Raw genomic sequence first — 21,196 nt, 5'->3', positions numbered from 1 at the left:
CGGAAACGAATCCTTCTCAGGGGGCCTATCCGCGACACTATGTAAATAACGAGTGGGGCGTGGTTAGAGGGACGGCCGCTGTGGGCGGAGCCACTTCGGAAGAAGAGACGAAACGGCGGGCTAGTAATGATTGGCTGGCACGAAGATGGGCGGGGCCTAAAGGTAGACCCGCCTCGCCGAAGGTGGTGCCTGAGTTAGGAAGGACCCTGAGTGCGACGCCGCAGGCCCCCGGGGCGGAGCCGGAAGTGGGGCGTTGAGGTCTCCACCTCCGCGTCCCGTGAGCCGCCCGTTCCCCTGCTTCTGTTCCTTGTCCCCCAAAGTCACAGCCTGATTCCCGGAGGCCGGAGCCCTTAGCCTGGGCGGGGTGGCGCGGGCCGGAAGGACGCCATCCCTGCCTCGGCCATGGAGGCTCCCGCACCGTCTCTCACGGAAGAGGACTTGACTGAAGTGAAGAAGGACGTGAGTAGCTCCGCCGGGCTGGGTGCTGCGGGGCGGGCGGGGGCGGAGGAAAGCGGAAACCCGGAGCCGAGCGACAGGGAGGTTCAGGTCGGAAGAGCGCAAGGTCCGGGGCACAGCAGGACCTGCCTTGCTTCCCGGGAGCTGGCTGGAAATGACCCACCAGCGACCTGTGAATCCACGCCTAAACCTGTCGGCACTGGCTCGGATGCTTCTTTGCCATTCGCTTCCCGCTGGTGGCTTTCTATCCTGCTGATTCCGCACCCCACCCCATCCCCGCGGGAGCTGCTAAGGCTCGGGGTGGGGGGGACGTCGGAGTCCGTCTACAGCGGGCTCTGGACTAGATATCCCCAGGCATAGGGTAGATAGGTGAAGCTCGTCCGTACAGGGGGCTGCGGAAAGCTGCGGAAAGGTCGCCAGCAGAAAGCACGCCCTGGAATTCCCCTCGTAATCAAAAGCCCACATATTTAAATGAAGGGGGTGTGCGTACTTCTAGCTGAGACTTGATTCCCAGGTAAACGTTGAAAATACTCATGGCTAAATTGGACTCTTATGCTTACAACACGAGAACTTCACATACACATTAATATTTGAGGAAATGGCTTTAAGCACAACGTAATTCGGTTTTTCGTTCCCTTTAGTTACTTCTTTTGCCAGAACAAAATCAGATGGGCACCACTTAGATAATATACACGAATTCACATTTTTTAATTGGTAATTACTTAGCACCGCAATGCTATTGAAAAGTCGTCTTTTCGAACTTGGCCGCAAGTTGTTGAAGATGTACACGTGGTTCAGATCCATTTTTCTACCATACCTTTACCCCTTGTTAGGTTTATTGCACTGTACCCATAATTACAACTGGTATAGCTCAGTACCAGGAGGAAGAGGTACAACTGGGATTACTGCCAGTTTCCGTGTTCAGTGGAGTTGGTAGGGCACTTACCGGTAGTAAGGAAAGCTTCACATTCTGCTTGAGACTATGCCTTTGATAACCACTACAGTCTTAAGATTCCAGTAAACCATAAACTTATGGTAGCTATGCTCTCAGTTGTTTTTACACAGTTTTGAATTTTCTCACAATCATCAAAGTAACTTGTAAGGAAGAGAATTGCTTTCCATTTTATAACTGGCCAAACAAGACAAAACCTGTCTATAGATAGATGGCAGGCCTTTGTTTCTGCTCCAGGGGGTTCATTGATGTTATCCATTCTGACAGTTCCAGGATAGACCTGTATCAGATGTCCATAACCTTAGAGAAACTATGGACAGGCTTCAGGGTATCTATAAAAATAGTTGTTCTTAGATATTTACCCTATTTTTTTTTAACTGCTTATGGCGAGCCTAAGCGTTCATCTGCATTAAACTTTTTTTCTCAACTCCGGGCCTTTATTTCCAAGTGTCTACCAGAAACCAAGCTATCATAGCATACATTTGGTTGTTGTTTTGTTTTTCTGTGTATCTCTGGCTGTTCTGGGACTCACTCTGTAGACCTAGCTGGCCTCAACTCAGAAAGCTCCCTCTGCCTCCCAAGTGTTGGGATTAAGATATGAACCACCGCTGCCTGCTATGTTCTGATATTTTCAAAACTTGAGTTTTTCATTGTCCTTCCCCCAAAATTGTTTGGTGGTCCTTCTGTATTATCTATCTTGATAAATGGTAGGAAGTTGTTTACATGAGGCTCTGTCTGTCTCAGGGTGTGTTTTCTGTGGCTTCTGTGGCCTGTAGGTCAGCCATGGTCCAATAATATTTAATGGGAATTTGACACATTTATAATGGTACAAATTGAGCACTCACCGGGCAGTGGTGGCACATGCCTTTAATCCCACCACTTAGGAGGCAGAGGCAAGCGGATTTCTGAGTTCAAGGCCAGCCTGGTCTACAGAGTGAGTTCCAGGACAGCCAGGGCTATATAGAGAAACCCTGTCTCGGGGAGGGAGGGAGGAATATTGAGCATTCTTCTAAGTACCATGACAAAATCTTGTACAGTCTCACTGCATCTGAACCAGGGACATGAGTCACAGCTTTTTCCCAGTGTATTGCACTGTGTGTTACCGGCCTGTCAGTCCCTCAGCAGCTAGCTGTCTTGGTTGTTAGGTTAGTTTTATGGTGGAAAGCTTGGTATGGGGTTGGTACCATGAGATTTTACACATCTATTGAGAGTCTTGGTCCATGTCCTCCCATTTTAGGGGGGAGCACAGCCCTCCTGCTGATCCCCTGGAACGTACATCTTCAGCGCTCTTCCCTTTTTCATCTGTTTATTTAGCATGCTCTTATTTTGAATTTGTTTCACTTTAACATATATATATCTTTATACTCTGAAGTTGATAATGTAATCTAACAGTTAAATTAAGAACTAAGGGACTAGAAGAGATGGCTCAGCAGTTAAGAGCACTGACTGCTCTTCCAGAGGTCCTGAGTTCAATTCCTAGCAACCACATGGTGGCTCACAGCCATCTGTAATGGGATCCGTGCCCTCTTCTGGTGTGTCTGAAAAGAGCAACAGTGAATTCACATACATAATATAAGTAATAAAAAAAAAATTGAAGAACTAAGACAAAATTCTGTTTTTTAAAATAGCTCAATTTCTTGATTGAAGGAAAACAGCCATAAAATAATAACTTTAAAACATTATAATAAAATTTTCATTTATCCAAAACACTAGACTCTGAAATGCAGAGTATACAGCAGTAAACAGAATGTTTGTGGGTTTTACCTGCTTCAAACATATAGGTCGTTAAAGTTGAAAAGTATGTATATCATTTATGCAATTCTCCATTTGTAAATGTAGTCAGTGCTCTGAAGACAAACACCAGGGCATTATACTTGCAATAGGATAGTTAGATGTGCTTACTTTTGATTCCTAAAGGTTATGACAGAGCTGGGGGAAGAGCATTTGAGACAGAAAATTTGACAAGGACCTAAGTCAGGACCTTTGAAGTTCAGAATATTGAAGGATGGCAGATGGAAACAAGGTGAATTAGGAAGGTAGGCTAAGCAAACTCTTGAAGGTCTTAACTTTTTTTCTCTTAGTAGAGTCCTGCTAACAAATTAATGGGATTTTATTTGTTTGACTTTTAAAGATCCTTCTGCCTTTAATTCTGTAGACCTGAGAGATGAGGGAAAGTGGGAAAGGCCATGAGAGGACTTGGCTGGACTGAAAGGCAGTGATGATGTGGATTGAGGTGGAGGCCATAGACTCGGATAAACTCAAGTGCAGGGTGCATGTTAACCACACAGAAAGGATGGGACGTGGAGGAAGAGTGAAGATCAAAAGAGAGCTCTGAACTAGAGATACAAGTGTTCTATTGAAACAGTGAGAACCAGCCCCAAGCTCTCGAGCCGCAGTCCCCATCATTAGGGAGGAGACAGAAGGATCACAACTTTGGGGCCCCAGAGGGGATTAGAGGTACAGAGAGAAGTTTCATAGAGATAAAGAAAATCAGGACAATGTCGTGTTTGTTCAGCAAGGAAAATGTGTCTGGAGAAAGGAGTGATGAGCTGTGTCCCTGCTCTGAGAAGCCAAATACGATGAAGGTGGGAAGGACCCATCAATAGAGGAGGCCATTGGTGGTTTGGGGAAAAGCGTTGGGACACATGGAGATGAATTGGGAAATGAGGTGAAAGCTGGAGTCACTGGGTGCTGCAAGACAGGAGTGTCTTGCTCATCCTGAATGTTAAAGTAAGGCTTCCAGAGATGACCGGTAATCTCAAGCTTAAAAGATGCACTCAGACACATAGCAGCATGAGACAGTGCTAGTCCTCAGTTGTAAATAGAGAAGTCTTAGGGTAGGGCACTGCTGAATCAAGCTGGAGAGGAAGCCAGCGCCATATGAAGAGTCTTGCCTGCCACAGTCCAGTAGTTACTGGTCATTGAACCTCTACTGTGTAGAAGAGACTAGACTGAGCCTTCAGCACACTATCTCAGTTAGTCTTCCTAGATGGGTTTAATTCTGTATCCTTATTTTGTCAAGACCCTGAAGGTACCATGGTTAGGTAGTTTGTACCAGTTCTCACAGTATGTTCAATTCGGGATTAGCAGAAGTTTATGCTCTTCTTAATTATTTTTTAGATTTTTTTTTTAAATATGTGTGTTTTGACTGCATGAATGTGTATATACCATGTGTGTCCCTGGTGTCTACAAAGGGCAGAAGATGGTGTCAGATCCTCTGGAAGTAGAGTTGTGGACTATTGCGAGCTATCATGTGGGTACTTGGAAGCAAACTCATATCCTCTGCAAGAACAAGTGCCTATAACCACTGAGCTATCTCTCTAGCCCAGTGCTCTCAACTATTGTGCTGTGGTTCAGGACTGTCCAATAAATCATGGGCAGAACACAGTGTTGGTATCATTTATGTAATGATTCAGATTTCTATTTTCTCTTGAAAATTGTAAGATCTAATACATATATAAAAGAGAGATTTGAGAAGGAGGAGACAACTACAAAATGTTACTTTTCTATAATCAGTCCATGCAGGATTTAGGACCTGAGCTAGGACAGGGTCCAGAGTGGTGTTGGAGCCATGGTGACTGGGCTTACGATGCCTGGCTTGTGTGTGCTGTCCAGAGTGGTGTTGGAGTCGTGGTGATTGGTCTTACAATGACTGGCTTGTGTGTGCTCTCCAGAGTGGTGTTGGAGCCATGGTTATTGGTCTTACAATGACTGGCTTGTGTGTGCTGTCCAGAGTGGTGTTGGAGTCGTGGTGACTGGGCTTACGATGCCTGGCTTGTGTGTGCTCTCCAGAGTGGTGTTGGAGTCGTGGTGACTGGGCTTACGATGCCTGGCTTGTGTGTGCTGTCCAGAGTGGTGCTGGAGTCGTGGTGACTGGGCTTACGATGCCTGGCTTGTGTGTGCTTCAGTTGCCCAGCTAAACCAGGAGCCCTCTGTACGCGGTGTTAAACTCTGTTCATCTTTTCATAGTCACACTAGAACCTTACACATCCGAGGTTTGCTGTGTAGACAAGTAAATGTGTGTGGAAACTCAGTACCCAAAACCCTGTCAGATGCCTTCACTGGGACAACTCTCCAGCCTTTATTTACTAACTTGGCTCTACTGAAATCTTCCACTGCCTTTAACCCATCATTATCAATGTGAGTCAAATTAATCACCGTCGTCATTGCCCTAACAGGATCAATCGATTACCGTATATCATGCAGTTTCTAAATACTCTGCGTATATTAATTTATTCCTCTGAACTGTCACATGAGGAAACAGACACAGGAGTTGATTTGCCCAAAATCCCATGTCTAGTCAACGGAGGCATGGGTATGAAGTGATTGGCATCAGATTATCACCATTTATTAAGACAAACATGGGCCTGATTTAAACATCACACAGTGCATGCCTGAGAATTAATTACATGGTACCTCATTAATACGTACACATTTTTATGTTTCATTTAAAACTAATGAAGTTAAATACATAAAGACTAGCCTGAGCTAGCTTTCCTTACTGTAGGCTTTCCTCTGGTCTCCCCCCTTTCCTTAGTTCTTTAGAACTCTCTGGTTCTCTATGTTCCTCTCTGTACTTCCCTGCCTTCTCCCTTCCTTCTCAGAGGACTGACTCAGTGAGGACTTCTCTTCCTCCCTCCCTCATTCCCTCCCTCCCTCCCTCCCTTCCTTCTCCTTCCTTCTCCTTCCTCAAGGACAGTCTCAGTGAGTTGTATCATTTTTCTAACTAGCCTCAAAGCAGGGACATATAGCCCTTGGAAGGATTTGGGTTTTGTGTGTGTTTTAATGGTTTCACACTGAGGTGATGTACTAATTAATAATAAACATGAAACAGTTGCAAATTGCAAATTGTGAGACTCCACACTAAGTTGTCCTGGTCTAATTCTGAAATTCTTTACTTGATAGTTACTGCAATGTACAGAAATTTGTTTTTAGCTTTCCTCCTGAACTAGGTGACCCTCTGCAGACTTCTTGTTTCTACAGGTCCCTCCTCACAACAGCTGGGTGTTAGTTTTCAGGTGTGAAGGTGAAGCAGAACAGGGCACTCTGAGGACTGTGTGGGACCCGCTTGTGCTGCTGGACATCATCTTACTTAGCATGCATTTTAAAGGACCCAAGCCTCCCGACTTCAGAACATTGCCTCATACCAGTTAAGACTTGAAACTAATAACCAGTCACCTGCGATTTCCCTGCATGGTACAGAGTTACACTGAAGCCTGTCTTCTTTTGTCTCTTAGGCTTTAGAGAATTTACGTGTATACCTGTGTGAGAAAATCATAGCTGAGAGACATTTTGATCATCTACGTGCAAAAAAAATACTAAGTAGAGAAGACACGGAAGAAATTTCTTGCCGAACTTCAAGTAGAAAAAGGGCTGGGAAGTTGTTAGACTACTTACAGGAAAATCCCAAGGGCCTGGACACTCTTGTGGAATCCATTCGCAGGGAGAAGACCCAGAACTTCCTGATTCAGAAGATAACGGATGAGGTGCTGAAGCTTCGGAACATAAAACTGGAGCACCTCAAAGGTGAGCACACTGGGGAGCGGAGAGCGAGGGGAGCGCGGGGAGTGAGGAGAACAGCGGAGAGCGAACAGAGAGCTAACAGAGATCGAGGGGAGCGAGGGGAGGAGGGAGCGAGGGGAGCTTCAGACCCATGGCCAGTGGTTTCCAAAGGCTTAGGGGTCAGAATTATATTCACTTTACATTTTTACCAGATACATCATCACGGCACAAAAGTGGCGTAAACTCATTTGGCTCTATTTGTGTTTACTTTACAATAGTGTTTGTAAAAGTTTATTTCTAAAGTACTGCCATTAACTTAATCCACTCACAAATAAGCTCAGAAAATACCATTGATTACATTGTTTGTTTGTTTGTGTTTTTCGAGATGGTTTCTCTGTATAGCCCTGGCTGTCCTGGAACTCACTCTGTAGACCAGGCTGGCCTCGAACTCAGAAATCCACCTGCCTCTACCTCCCAAGTGCTGGGATTAAAGGCGTGCGCCACCACTGCCCGGCCCATTGATTACATTTTAAGAAGAGGAACCATGTGACTTATGCCTGTATTCCTAGACACGGGAAGCTGAGGTAGGAGGATTGCCACAAGTTCAAGGCCAACCTGCCTTACACTGTGAGTCCCAGGTCAGCCTGATCAATGGAGTGAGACCCTATCTGTACCAGCAAGTGAAGAGCAGTCCCTAGCAGATGGTTGTTAAGTTCAGCTCTGCTCTCCCATGTGTAAGAATCCTGTGTAAACCGTACATGAGTCTAAACCTGGAAGCAGTCAGTTTGTGAGAGGCTGGGAGCTGAGCTGGTAATCGAGGAATAAGTCACCTCGTGTCTCACCCTCAGCCCAGCCCACACTGAGCTTCATGTAGAGTGTCTGGGTCAGGTTTGGTGGTACACAGCTATAATTCTAGCAACTGGAGGCTTAAGCAGGAGGATTGTGATTTTTGAGGCAAACCTGGGCTATGCTGTAAGACCTTGTCTCAAAAAACGAGTGAGTTCTACACAGAGAAACCCTGTCTCAAAAAAACAAAAAAAAAAAGGTTGTGAGTTCAAATTGACTTTTAGACTTAATTGGTTTTACTTAAAATTTTACCCCAGGGGTTCCTGGGCCTGTACATAGCTATGTGGAGTGTTTACCGAGCAGAACAGATAGTGTTGGGATTCATCCTGTTGTCCTGGGGCCAGTTGTCCATTAGACCCTCAGAATGTGATAGAATTCTAGGAAGGAATAAGCACAGTTGTTAAGTGTTGGCTGGAGAGCCAGTCTCTGTTGACTGGTCCCACTCGGCACACAGTCCTGGAGTGCTGGCCTGGCTCACCTGTCCAGTGCCTGTTTCTCATCCCTCATAGTAACAGTCTCCAGTGACTGGTCACTCCCCTTACGTTCTAACACCCTTTACTCAAGAATCAGTAATTGCTTTGATTGGTTGTGAGATTTCAGGATGTGCCTGGTTCCATTTCAGTTTTATAAAGCATATATATTTCTTTTTATTTCTTTTTTTATTTTTTTGCCAGAATACCAAAGAATTTCTTACATAAGAGTGGTAGTGGTAATCCTAGCACTCAGGAAGCCAAAGCAGAAATTATCTGTTTCTGGGTCATCCTGGGTTGCTTAGCAAGTGCAGAGCTAACCTAGGCTAGAAAGTGAGACACCCTCTCTCAAGGTAAAAAGATTAGCTATAAAAGTTACTTAGTTCATAAAAAATTACAGGACCTGCTTCCCTCCCCCCATTAAGATTTGTTTTTATGTGTCTAAGTGTTTTGTCTGCACGGGTGCCTGGTGCCTGCAGAAGCCAGAAGAGACCATTAGATCCCTGGAACTAGAGTTACATATGTTTGTGAGTTCTGTGTGGATGCTGGGAACTGAACCAAGGTCACTCTGAAAGACCAACCAGTGCCCTTAACCACTGAGCCACCTTTTGGCCTCCTGCCTTTTCTCCCCCCCTAAAATCACTCAGCCATTAACTATGGAAGTATATTTTGAATGTGAATAATGTGGCATTTAATTAGCTTTCTTGAGACAATGTCCTCAGCTGGAAATGTAAACAGTAGTAGTCTTATTAAGAAAAAAGGTGAGATTTGAAGTGAGTTACGATGACAGCATTTATACATTGCTGTGCTGCTGACAGGAGCCAGCCTTGGCTACATGCAACCCTTCCTCAAACAACAAATTGTAGTTGTTTTATAACAAGCCCGGAATCCCTAAGACGTTACAAAGTGGGAGAGGTGTCCATGTCTGCCGTCTTTCTCATTTGCATCTGCGTGTTCTTTTATAGGCCTGAAGTGCAGCAGCTGTGAGCCCTTTGCAGCTGGGGCCACCAACAACCTTTCTAGGTCCAATTCGGATGAGAGCAATTTCTCTGAAAAGCAGAGAGCGTCCACTGCCATGTACCACCCAGAAGGAGAGTCCAGCACTGCTCCTTTCTTCTCTACTGAGTCCTCCCTGAATTTGCCAGTCCTGGAAGTTGGCAGAACTGAAAACAGCAGCTTCTCTTCGGCCACATTTCCTCGACCTGGGGACCCCGGGGCCCCTCCTTTGCCCCCAGACCTTCGGTTGGAAGAGGGGGGCAGTTGTGGAAACTCGAGTGAGCTGTTTCTCCCCTTACGGTCACGGGCTCTCTCACGCCAGTGACGTCACTGCCCGGCTGTTTTAATACGGATGCAAAACGGTGTGAAGGATATCATCTTTTTATAAAAACCACGGTGACAGGTCGCTCACATTTGATGTGTGTCTTTTAAATCACAGTGTACACATTCTCTGTAAATAGGATTTGTTAGAGTAAAGAAGCACAGTCTAGGGGCAGCTTGGTGTAAATCATGGTGGTCATGTACTTTTCAATATTGTCCTTTTTTATTATTTTTAGATGTTTTAGTATTTTGAACTTTTTATAAGACTAATTTTATCAGAATATGTCTCAATTTGAGAAAACAACTTGTGGGTTGAGAATAATGTTTCTTAGCACATTTATGCTACAAATTTTCAGTTGATTGTTTTTCCCAGTGATCTGGCAATACATTTTAGCAGTAAGCTGTTCTGACTTTCAGGAAAGCTGGACACTGGGAAAGCTGCCAACACACTCAGGAGAACGTCCCACTCCTTGGTTCTGAGAATCCGTCGGGTTCTGAGAAGACACCTGATGGCATTGAGCCTTGTGACTTCAGTTGACCCAAATGTGTTTTATACTAACCTTGCCAGCATGAGTGTTTGTTTGCCTTTTACAGGCCTTCCTGTGTCCTCAGTCTTATCCTGAAGAACGTTATCCAGCAGGACAGTACTTGTAATTAGTTGACTGTACTTGTGATTGACTAACATTCTCGCTCTGAGCCTTTCGTTCTCTCTCGGTGAACACTGCCGTGTGGAGCCCGGGTAACCTGACTGGAGTCGGTGACTATGGAGTGTGCTGTAGGCAGTTCCTTCTCTCTCGGTGAACACTGCCGTGTGGAGCCCGGGTAACCTGACTGGAGCGCACAGTAGGCGGTTTGCTTTTAGTACTTGCATCAAGCAGCCTCCTGCTCCTGCATCTGTGCTTTTACTGTATCACAAAGTTTGACTAACTTTACACATTTAAAAATGTTGATTGTTTTCATTTAAATTATAATTTTACCTATTTCCTGATACTTAATGCCTATATATTTCTATTTAAAAATTAAGATGAAAAGTTACTATTAACAATAAAATTTTTTTTAATGTAAAAAAAACTGTGATGTGTCCGAGTCAGAAATTCAAAATGTCTGATTTTCAAAAGTCTAACCCTTTTTCTATATACTAGTTTTTAAGGTAGAAAACAGTATTTCGGAGTCAAATGTGGTACACACTGATGATTCTGCTCTTAGGAACTAGAAGACAGCATCATGAGTTTGAGGCAGCCTTGGCTACAGAGTGAGTTCCAGGTTAGCCTGTGTCTTAGTTAGGGGTTTGCCATGACCAAGGCAACTCTTACAAGAACATTACTTAATTGGGGCTGGCTTACAGGTTCAGAGGTTCAGTTCATTGTCATCAAGGCAGGAACATGGCAGCATCCAGGCAGGCATGGTGCAGGAAGAGCTGAGAATTCAACATCTTCATCTGAAGGCTGCTAGCAGAAGACTGACTTCTGGCAGCTAGAATGAGGGTCTTAAAGCCCACATCCACAGTGACACACCTCCTCCAACAAGGCCACACCTCCTAGTAGTGCCACTCCCTGGGCCAAGGATATACAAACCATCACAGCCAGGTACATCGTCATCAAGACTGTCTCTTAAAAGTGGCAGAGAGGGAAGAGGGAGGAGAGGGGAGTGCAAAAGGAGAGACTTGCTTGACTCAGTAGCATACAATTTGTTAGTAAGTGGATGCTATACTTAAAAAGTTACTTTTCAGGAATACCAGACTAATACAGCATAAAAATTACACTCCACATTCACCTTTTTATTGCCGTTTTTAAAAAGTCATGCTTTTTCTACAGTTACAGGCTTAAACAGAAAAATTGAGCATAAGTAATTACGTACCCCTTCTTCACTGATTCCCATACTTCTTACATTGATGTGAAAACTTGTCATAGCTTATGAACCAATATTAATTGTTATTAACCAAAGTCCATATTGGGGTCCTCCATCATATAACTTGAAAGTTTTTAGAAGTGTATAATTTTGCATATCAACCCAAAAAATACACCAAGTAGCTTATTTTCACTGCCTTAAAAATTCTTTCCTGGTGCACCTGTTCAGCCTCCCTTCTGTCCCAACCAACTCTTCTCTAGACCTTTTCTAGAAAGTCGTAGTGTTGGGGCATAAAGATGGAGGCCTCCTTGGGCGGTTTCTGTGGGTTCCTCTATGAAGAGAGGCACATCCTTAGTAGAATACTGCAAGGCCAAACAGGCCAGAGGCGTGGCTTAGGTTGGCTCTTTTTTGTTTTGTTTTTAATTTTTTTAATTTTTGTTTACATTTTTCACTTAATAAATAACTGTGTGTGTGTGTGTGTGTGTGTGTGTGTATAGTATGTATATGAGTTCATGTTAGTGTGTGTGCCTATGTATGGAGTCCAGAGGCTGATGTCTATTGTCTTATTTGGTTGTTCTCCATCTTACTGTTTGAGACAGTGACTTGCTCAGCCTGGAGTTCACCATTTGGCTATACGGGCAGCTCCTGGGTTCCCCCTGGCTCTATGTTCCCCAAGCCCTAGGTTTACAAATAGACTATTACACCCAGCTTTTATATGGGTGTTAGGAACCCAAACTCAGGTGTTCCTGTGTGTGCAGTCATCATCTTACTAACTAAGCCATCTTACAGCCCTTGATTAAACTCTCTGAGTTTAATTTTCTTTTCAAGGTCAGAACTTTTATTTAAACACCACCACTACAGACAGCCAACCAGTTTACATACAAACTTTCAGACTATCTGTCTATCCTAACTAATCCAGAAGCAAAACATGTTTCTCCTTTCGGGCTGTCGTCCTATCCTGAGGCTTCTCAGTCCATTTTACATTTAGTTAATCTTTCCTTTATTAATAATGAATACAGTTTCATTGTTGGCAGCTCTCATCTTCTGTAGTGGGACTTTCTCAGATCCACCAGTGGTATAAATAATGACACGGAGACTTTTAATATAGTGTAAAGCTTAGGCCTTCTCCTAAGGCAGTCTCCCAGCTAGCTCACCTAACTTGACAATCTTGCCTACAACCTGCCTTACAGCTCCTGCTATACCTTTCTGTGCTGTGGTTCATGTCTGTCCCTTTCTTTCTGTGCTGTGGTTCATTGTCGCGCCCGCCTCGCCAGCAAGGATGATGCAACAACAGGATCCTTCCTCACACACTTTATTGGGGAACACACCATTGATTGTAAAGCGAAAGACCCCCAGCCCAAAATGGGTGCTGCTTAAATAGTTATCACAACTGTGTATAAGTGTCTAATTGGTGTTTCTTACAGAACTTCATTTACATACTACTCGGGAGGGTGAGGAGACGTGTCTGAAAGATACGCAGGCTCACAACAGATGTTTACGACCCTAAATACAGTTGTTTTCCACCTCAAACAGAACAAGTGCCATCTTCTAATGGCGGCTCCTTACAGTTCATGTCTGTCCCTTTTTTTCTGTGCTGTGGTTCATGCCTGTCCCTTTCTATGTCCGCTCTCGAATCTCCAGCGTCTCATCTCTTACTCTCCCTTATTCTCTCTCGAGTTTAAATTTTTTTACGAAACATTTATAATTTTTTTGTTATTTTAGTTTTTAAGAATCTGTGGCTATTTCTTGCCATTCTTTTTGTTTGTTTTGTTTTTAAGATTTATTTGTTTTGTGTAGAGGAGTAGACTGTAGCTGTTTTCAGACACACCAGAAGAGGGCATCGGATCCCATTACAGATGGTTGTGAGCCACCATGTGGTTGCTGGGAATTGAACTCAGGACCTCTGGAAGAGCAGTCAGTGCTCTTAACTGCTGAGCCATCTCTCCAGCCCTCGAGTTTAAATTTTTAATGCTAGAGATTTTTATCTCATCTGAGAGACTTCTGCCACCCCAACATCTTGATACTATTCTCAAGTTTCCTGGAAAGTCTGTGGTTTTTACTTGTCCATGTTGCTTCATTATGGTTTGTTTTTCAGTCTCACAGGAACTTGGGGTGTCCTCAAACGCACTATTTAAACAAGCATGGCCATGGATGTCAGATCCTTGTACATTCACCCCCATTTCCTCAGCGCTGAGATTACAAATATGCACCATCACGACCAGTTTATAGAGTGCTGGTAATGGAGCCCAGCACCCCTGCATACTACACAAGCTCTGCCTCCTGAGCTACATTGATTTGGCTTATGTTTCCAGAGAGCAGCTGAAGCTCTGAAGGAGGAGTCATCTGGGCCACTCCTTCCTCTTGTCCCTCTCCCCTTGGTTGTCTTATGCTGTATTCTTTGCTGTAGTAACCTAATCTACAGCTGTAGCTGTGGTTACTCAGCTCTCAGCAGGTTCTATAATTCTGTCACATTATCAGGCTGGAAGGATGGGTGAGGGGACCCTGAGTTTGCAGAACTGAGGATGATTTGAGTAACCCCAGGGCTTTGTACTTTGGGAACAATTGTATCTCCGTCAAGTCTAGATATTTGTATGGAAGGAACTTTTTCTATAAACACTAAGACCTATTATCTCAGAAACTATAATCCAGCAACATTCATTAATGTAGTCCGGGGACGGCCACCAAAATAAATAGTAGGAATATAAATCTGAACAAGGCAGTCTAGCCCCTTCCATTACCAAACTCACAGTATTGTCCTGTAGAACTTAGGAGATAAGAATCAGACCAAACGGCAAGTGTGTCACCTCTGACCAGGCATTCTCAACTGAGATCTAAATATTTACAATGATACCAACTTCGGGGGGGGGGGGGGGCTGTGTAAAATTACCGCATTGGCCTCTAATTTGTGGCAATCCTCCTGCCTCATCCTCCCACGTGCTGGAGTTAGAAGTGTGCGTCTCCATCCCCTGCTCGTTTCTTCTGTTTTGTAGGCTGTGTCTCCTTATACTACTAGCTGTTACAGAGGATCTTACATGTACCTCGCTGGCCCTCAAATCTACAATAGCCCACCCTCCTCAGCCTAGGATTATAGGTATGCATCACAATATTTGGCTTTTTCTGTGCTTTAAATTTCAAACCCAGAGTGTGACTGCGGCCACTGGTTTCCCTCTGGGTATCCTAAGGCTCCCACTGCTTTTTCCCAGGGGTCCCTAGGAAAAAGAAAAAGCAAATACTTTGCTTGAGGATTGTGGAATCCCCGCCCCCAGACTCTTTCCAAACTCCGCCCAAGAGTAGAAGCGCGGCTCCGCCGCTAGGGGGCGCAAACCGATCACGTCCCAGCCTAGGGGGCGGGACCAGTCGTGGGTTCCGGCTTCTGGCTTCCGGCTTCCGGCCGAGAGGGTGGGAACCCGCGGCCGTCATGGCAGCTGAAGAGAAGGACCCGTTGAGCTATTTCGCGGCTTACGGGAGCAGCAGCTCCGACTCGTCGGACGAGGAGAACAGCGAGCCGGAAGACGCGGGTCGTAAGGAGGGGGCCCCGGCTCCGACGTCGGGCGGCCGCGGGAAGCAGGCGGAGAAGCGGCTGCCGGGCCCGGACGAGCTGTTCCGCAGCGTGACCCGCCCGGCCTTCCTCTACAACCCGCTCAACAAGCAGATCGACTGGGAGCGGCATGTGGTGAAGGCGCCCGAGGAGGTGAGGTCCCCGGCCCCGCGGCCGTCCCGGGGCCCGACGCCCGCCCCCCACACGCACTCAGCCCGCGGCATGCCGCGCGTCCCCACGGCCCCGGGAGCCCGGGGGGTGTCAGCCCGGGCCCGCCCCTCCGCGCTCGGGGTCCCCAGCCGGGCGACGACTAACGGTGGTGACTCCCCGCCCCCCGCTGCAGCTTCTCCCCGAGACCCCTTCCCTTTGACGCCGAAGTGCCTGCGCTGCTGCCTCCAGGACAGCGTCTCTCTGCTGCAGCCTCCTGAAGGGGTCAGCCTGGCCGTAGTATCTGAGACTGGATTCTTCTTTGGTAACTAAAAGTTATTAGCTTTATCTATACAGGGAACCCTTTGACTTTTCACCTAACAGTGTTGTGATGTTGATGGAAAAGTGTTTTCTTTTAAGCCTAAAGGGTTTAAAAAAAAAAAGTCAGCCAGAAAGATGAGCAGTCAGCAGGGAGGTGCATGCGCGTATCCTTCGCGGGAACCTCGGTTCGTCACAGGGCTTCTCGATGTGCTTACTTAACAGCCTCCAAAGGAATTCAAAATCTGGAAGTCCAACTGCGTACCGCCCCCAGAGACCTACACTACTGAGAAGAAGCCGCCTCCGCCAGAGCTGGACATGGCAATAAAATGGTCGAATATCTATGAAGACAATGGAGACGATGCCCCACAGAACGCTAAGAAAGCCAGGCTTCTGCCGGAAGGGGAGGAGACCGTGGAATCAGGTAAGAGGAAGGCTGCTTAAGATTTCAGCCCTTGGTGCTTCTCAGAAAGAAGCAACTACTCCGTGAACAAAGTTTAGAGCCCAGAGAATTGGAAGACTTGTCCAGGATGGTCTTTTGATACTAATGGTCTTTCCATCATTCGAGTTTTTTATTTTGTGCGAGACAAGGTCTGTATAACCTGGATATGTTCTGGAACTCATTATGTAGACCAGTCTCTTGAGTGAGGCCAGCCTGTCTCTGCCTCAGTACCTCAGTGCTAGGACTGAAGGCCTGTGCCAGCGCCCCATTCTGCTCCACTTGTAAGTATTCTGCCTGAAAGTAGTCTCGGAGGTCTCTGCGTCTGTGGGCTTATAATGCCTTATTAGAGCCGCGGGTGTTAACTCACGGGTTCTTGGACCTGCATCTGTGACACCTGAAGGCTTCGCTTATGTTCAAGCACTGGTGCTTCAGAGCTAAAATCGGAGTTTTAGAGTGAAATCAGCTGTGCATAGGAATGGGCCTAGAGTCTTGGTTTGATTGCCTTGCCTTGTTGGGAATCTCGCTTCTCTCGCTTAGACTACTGCAGTAATCTCTGCCTGCAAATCTGTTTCTTAACTGTAGCTAGTGGTGAGTGAGCGTCTACACTTTGTATCTGATTGTATGACTGGCTTGTCCCCGAACCTCTGAAGAGAGCGTTGTGTGACCCACTCAGTCCCCCTCACCACCATCATTTTGAAGGGCTCTATCCCAGCATTTATATCTTGAAATTCAGTGAGTGGACCACACTGTGATAGGTTCTTGCTTTTAGTGTGTTTTGCACTTTAGTCTGGACTGGATGCTTTAAACTCTTGGCTGGTAAAGCCATTCATCTTACAGAAACCAAAGTGGAAATTTCTAGTATTTACTCTCCTTTACCTGAGATGTGCTGCTGCTGCTGACTTAGCTGTGTATGGTTGCTTTTTCACAGGGCTTTCTGGAATCAAGTTTATCAGGCAGCAAGCTCTGACCCAGTCCTGTGTGTAGCATAAGTTACTAATAAATTGTGAGCCCTGTTAGATTGACTTCAGGAATTTGGATTTGTCGTTCTAAAAGCCATTTGCTTTTTTGTTAAACAGATTTCTGATCTTCCAATACAAGAGCCAACCTTACAGAGAGATGTTTAAGAGAAGAGGTGTCTACTGGCAGGAGCACACACACACACTTTGGATCTGTTTAGCAAAGCAGCATCTTACATAGCTGAAGATGACCTTGAACCTCTGTCCCTTGCCTTTACCTCCCTGCACTGGGATTATAGGTGTACACTAGGTACAAGTTTTTGGTTGTTTTGTTTTTTAAGATCTTAAATGAAGTGTGAGTTTTAATACATTATTATATGGTACTTTGATTAAAAGATATTTTTGGCTGGGCGGTGGTGGCGCACACCTTTTATCCCAGCACTTGGGAGGCAGAGGCAGGCGGATTTCTGAGTTCAAGGCCAGCCTGGTCTACAGAGTGAGTTCCAGGACAGCCAGGGCTATACAGAGAAACCCTGTCTCGGGAAAAAAAAAAAAAATTGAATGAAATCATCCTTATAGAGTCCTACAAAACTAGAATAGGTAAATGTAAAAATGAGAACTTTAGTCTTGTCCAAGGTCACAGTGAATACTTTTTAATATTCTTAGCAAACTGATACAATAGTGACTCATAGTTGATTATCGATGTCTTGCAGATTAGAAAACAGTCTGACATGGATGAATTTGCCTAAGTTCACACCATTGGGAACTGACAAAATAAGACTTCAAGTTCAGCCTTGAACTAGGATTTGTGTCTTGTTAAGCTGAGGCTTGCTACCTTCCTGTTTCCACCGGTTAAGAAATAATCATTGTTCTCATGGAACAGAATTGCTATCCAGGTTGCCGTAGTCTGGTGCTCTTGCATCTCTTTCCCTTTAGGATAAAGACCAGAAATTCTGTGCAAGGAAGCAAGAATCCCTGTGGTTTTGATTTTTTGGGTTCAATTATCAGAAATTCAAATAAATGGCAAATAGCACCCACATTACCATAGCTAATTCTATCCTTTCGATTGGAAAGTGAATGTCAGCAGTAGAGAAAGACACAAAGACCAGGGTTCTTCTGGTGTAAAGCTACAGCGCATGACTCCCAGGTCGCCGTGGGGCTGGGATGGAGTACAGTGCTTTCCTCATAAGCGGGAGGACCTGGATTTGATCCCGCGATCTACCTACAAATGCTCATGTGCGATGCCTGCTTACAATCCTGATCTCGGGGAGGCAGACAGGAGAATCTTTAGGGCCTGAAGGCCAGCCTGTCTACCAATTGGTTAGCTCCAGACAGAAGAGAAACCTTGTCTCAGGAAGTGAATGGGGTTTCAGCAGTGGCACACACATTAAATTGTTAATTTGGACTTGTGTGTTAGTTTCTGACTATAACTCTGGTAATAAATAGCCCCCCCCCTTTCTTGAAGTCAGGTCTGACACGCACTGTGAGGCAGATGCCCATGAACTTCCGATCCTCTTGCCTCTGCCTCTCAAAGTGAGATTACAGGTCTGCACCACCCTGCCCAGTCTGTGGTCCTTGATGTTGAATCTAGTGTTTGCTGCCTGCTAGGTGAACACTACCAACTTAGCCACGTCCTCCTCAGCCGATGATCGCTGTTTGAGAAGGAATTTTTGCCATTGCAGACCCCCGTGCCATATGAAGTCATTGAAAATATTAATTTGCCTGACATTTTCTCTTTGTACATATGTGAGTGTGGAGACCAGAGGACCACCCTGGTGTCAGTCTTGTCTTCTACCTTGTCTTCTACTTTTTCTCTGCTCTTCATGTATGTTTGCCATGTCTAGTTGGCCTTAGAGCTGGGAATTCTGTCTCGTCTCCCAACTTGCCATGGAGCTCTGAAATTACAGACATGTGTTGTTAACTGATCAGGCTTTTTACAAAGGCTGTGGGAATTCAAATTCTGGTCTATAACCACCTCCCCAGCCCCTGACATTTTTTAACCTGTAGTTTATAGCTAATTATTAAGCTACCTTGCTTTTATTTTGCCTTCCCATATTATTCTTCCTCTGGCCTTTTTTGTCACTTATGTTCAGAATTTAGAGGAGCTGAGAAAGGGTAAATCAAGCCTCACCCTCACTGTATGACAGTGCTGCTTTGTCAGCGACTGAAACGTTGTAAGTACAGCTTCAATGGCCATGGCTTTATTAACCAGTGAACTGCCTCTCCTGCCCTGGGGTCACGGCAGTTCCTTACTGTGACGACGCTAGAAGGCATGAGCCTTGGGTCCGCTCATGGGAACTTTGCAATTGTAGTATGTGATTTCAGTGTTTTGTCTGTAGATTTACCTGTAGAGTCAGAATAAAAGCACAAGTGTCACACTTGTGCTTCAGCCTCAGACTGTGTGGTGGGTTGATAAGAAGACTGGGAGATGGGATCTGAGAGGACAGGTCAATGCTGACGGCCACTTAGCACGGCTAGAAGATGGGTGTTTGTAGAAGGAGACAGTGCTCCATCCTTGAACTATAGAGTGTATCTAAATGCACATAGAGTGTGTGTGTGTGTGTGTGTGTGTGTGTGTGTGTGTGTGTGTGTGTGTTGGAGAGGTTGGGGAGTGGCTGTTTCAGAAAAAACTGATTTTCACCAAAATATCTTATACCACATTCTAACTTGCCCCTAAAAGGTCAATTTGCAAATATTATACTGCTACAATTTAAAAAAAAATATATGTAATTTAATATTGGGATTCTAAAAATTAGTATTTAGTTTTTATTGGTATGCTTTTAAACATCCAATGAGTGTTTTGACATAAAGCTGAATGTGTTTTTTTGTGTTGATTTTTAAAGACTTAACTAACAAAGCTCTCTTCTTGCTCTCTTCTTTCTCTCTTCAAGATGATGACAAAGATGAGCGCGCATCCAAGACTCGCAGAGTGGAGCCCGGAGAAGCAGCCAAGAAGAAGAAGTAGAGAGTGGTGGCTCCGGAGATGTGTCACTGGGTGGAGTGTTTGCTTTTGTGCATTACTGTGACAGACATCTCCATGAACGTATTTATGTTAATGAACTAACGAGTGTCGCCTCGAGACTTTCCACTGTAGAATTCACTTTTTTATTTAAAACCTGTATGTATTTACAACTCTAATGGTGACCTGTGATTGTGAACTGACAGTACTTGGAAGCATTCTGGCTATCACAAAATTGGTGACAGGCTTTGAGAGCTTGTCACATGGACATGCCAATGTTATATGAACCTTTTATAAAGGAATATATTTTTAAAGTAACTCTATTGTATTGTACTGTGAACTTGTGGGTGCTTTTCATTAGTGTCTGTACAGTGTAAATAGATGATCACGGAAATAAAATTACTTACTTCAACATTGTTATTACTGAATGCCACTAACGTTTGTGACAAGCAGCCTGCTTGCCCTGTGACATTTGGATTCACAGTGGGGATTGGCATGTAGGGAGAGCCTCCCATGTTCAGGTGCCTTGTGCATACTTGTCTCTAACAGTCCTGTAAAGAAAGGACACAAGAGTCCTCAGTTTTGTGATGGAGCTTGAGGAACTGGACAGTGGGACAGGGCAGTGAGTAAAGACTAGCAGTCACTCAGGACTGACTCCAGAGTCAGATGAAACCACCTGTCTACTCATCAGACTTCAGTCGTTTTCCAAGGACAATATTGTCTCTTCCGTGACGATAGTTCCTCTCCGAACTTCTGTTAGGGGAGGTCTCATACCCTGATTATGCGGCTGTACTTATATATGCCTTATAGTATAAGTATTAATTTCTTCATAAATATGCTGAAGATGAGGCTCTTCTGTGAAAGATGACCAGATTCAGTAAAGAGCATAAGGTGTCCAATTAAATTTGATTCTGTTTTGAGTATATGTGATATAAGAGACATTAAAAACTATCTGAAATTCCAATTTAGCTGAGCATCTTGTTTATTTGGGGGCCTGGGGTAAAGCCTAAAACCTTGTCCAGCTAGGTGAAAGCTGTACTCCTACACTCCACTCCTGTCCCCTCGAACCTGGGGCTTTCCTTTATCCAGTTCCTGTGTTAATGCTTTGAGTATACCAAGCAAAGCAAAATGATCCTCTTTTTGCTCTGGGACCTCTATTCTTTCTGGCCTCTTCTCCAGCTTTCCTGAGGCCAGCACACACTATACTCTCATTCTTCCCACCAATCGGTGGCAGATTCAGACAAACTGCTATGGTGGGGAGTGCTTTCCGGGTTCCCACACTATAAGGTTGGCCTCAAGCTTGTGTTTCCTGCTCTCCTACTTGTCTCAATGGCCCCACATAGTGTCAAAGCCCCACCATCTCTCATCTCTGCCCCTGCTGTACATCTCAGGTCTGGTGAAAACATCCTGACTTTTCTACACTGTTCTCACACAGCTCTCAAGCT

At 45.1% G+C, this 21,196-nt stretch overlaps 2 protein-coding genes across 2 annotated transcripts; both read left to right on the top strand.

The window, feature by feature from the left end:
* The first annotated feature begins 275 nt into the window (after positions 1 to 275).
* Bcl10 (BCL10 immune signaling adaptor) lies at positions 276 to 10,279 on the top strand. The gene is made up of 3 exons (XM_028788116.1): positions 276 to 459; positions 6,646 to 6,934; positions 9,192 to 10,279. The coding sequence occupies exons 1-3, from the start codon at positions 403 to 405 to the stop codon at positions 9,545 to 9,547; spliced, it is 702 nt and encodes a 233-aa protein (XP_028643949.1). The 5' UTR covers positions 276 to 402; the 3' UTR covers positions 9,548 to 10,279.
* A 4,493-nt stretch (positions 10,280 to 14,772) lies between these two features.
* On the top strand, positions 14,773 to 20,715 carry CUNH1orf52 (chromosome unknown C1orf52 homolog). The gene is made up of 3 exons (XM_028788091.1): positions 14,773 to 15,082; positions 15,620 to 15,818; positions 19,684 to 20,715. The coding sequence occupies exons 1-3, from the start codon at positions 14,810 to 14,812 to the stop codon at positions 19,755 to 19,757; spliced, it is 546 nt and encodes a 181-aa protein (XP_028643924.1). The 5' UTR covers positions 14,773 to 14,809; the 3' UTR covers positions 19,758 to 20,715.
* The last annotated feature ends 481 nt before the right edge of the window (positions 20,716 to 21,196 follow it).

Source organism: Grammomys surdaster, unplaced genomic scaffold (assembly GCF_004785775.1).
Source record: "Grammomys surdaster isolate TR1022 unplaced genomic scaffold, NIH_TR_1.0 125701, whole genome shotgun sequence".
Taxonomy (NCBI): domain Eukaryota; kingdom Metazoa; phylum Chordata; class Mammalia; order Rodentia; family Muridae; genus Grammomys; species Grammomys surdaster.
This window is presented reverse-complemented; position numbering and strand designations above follow the sequence as displayed.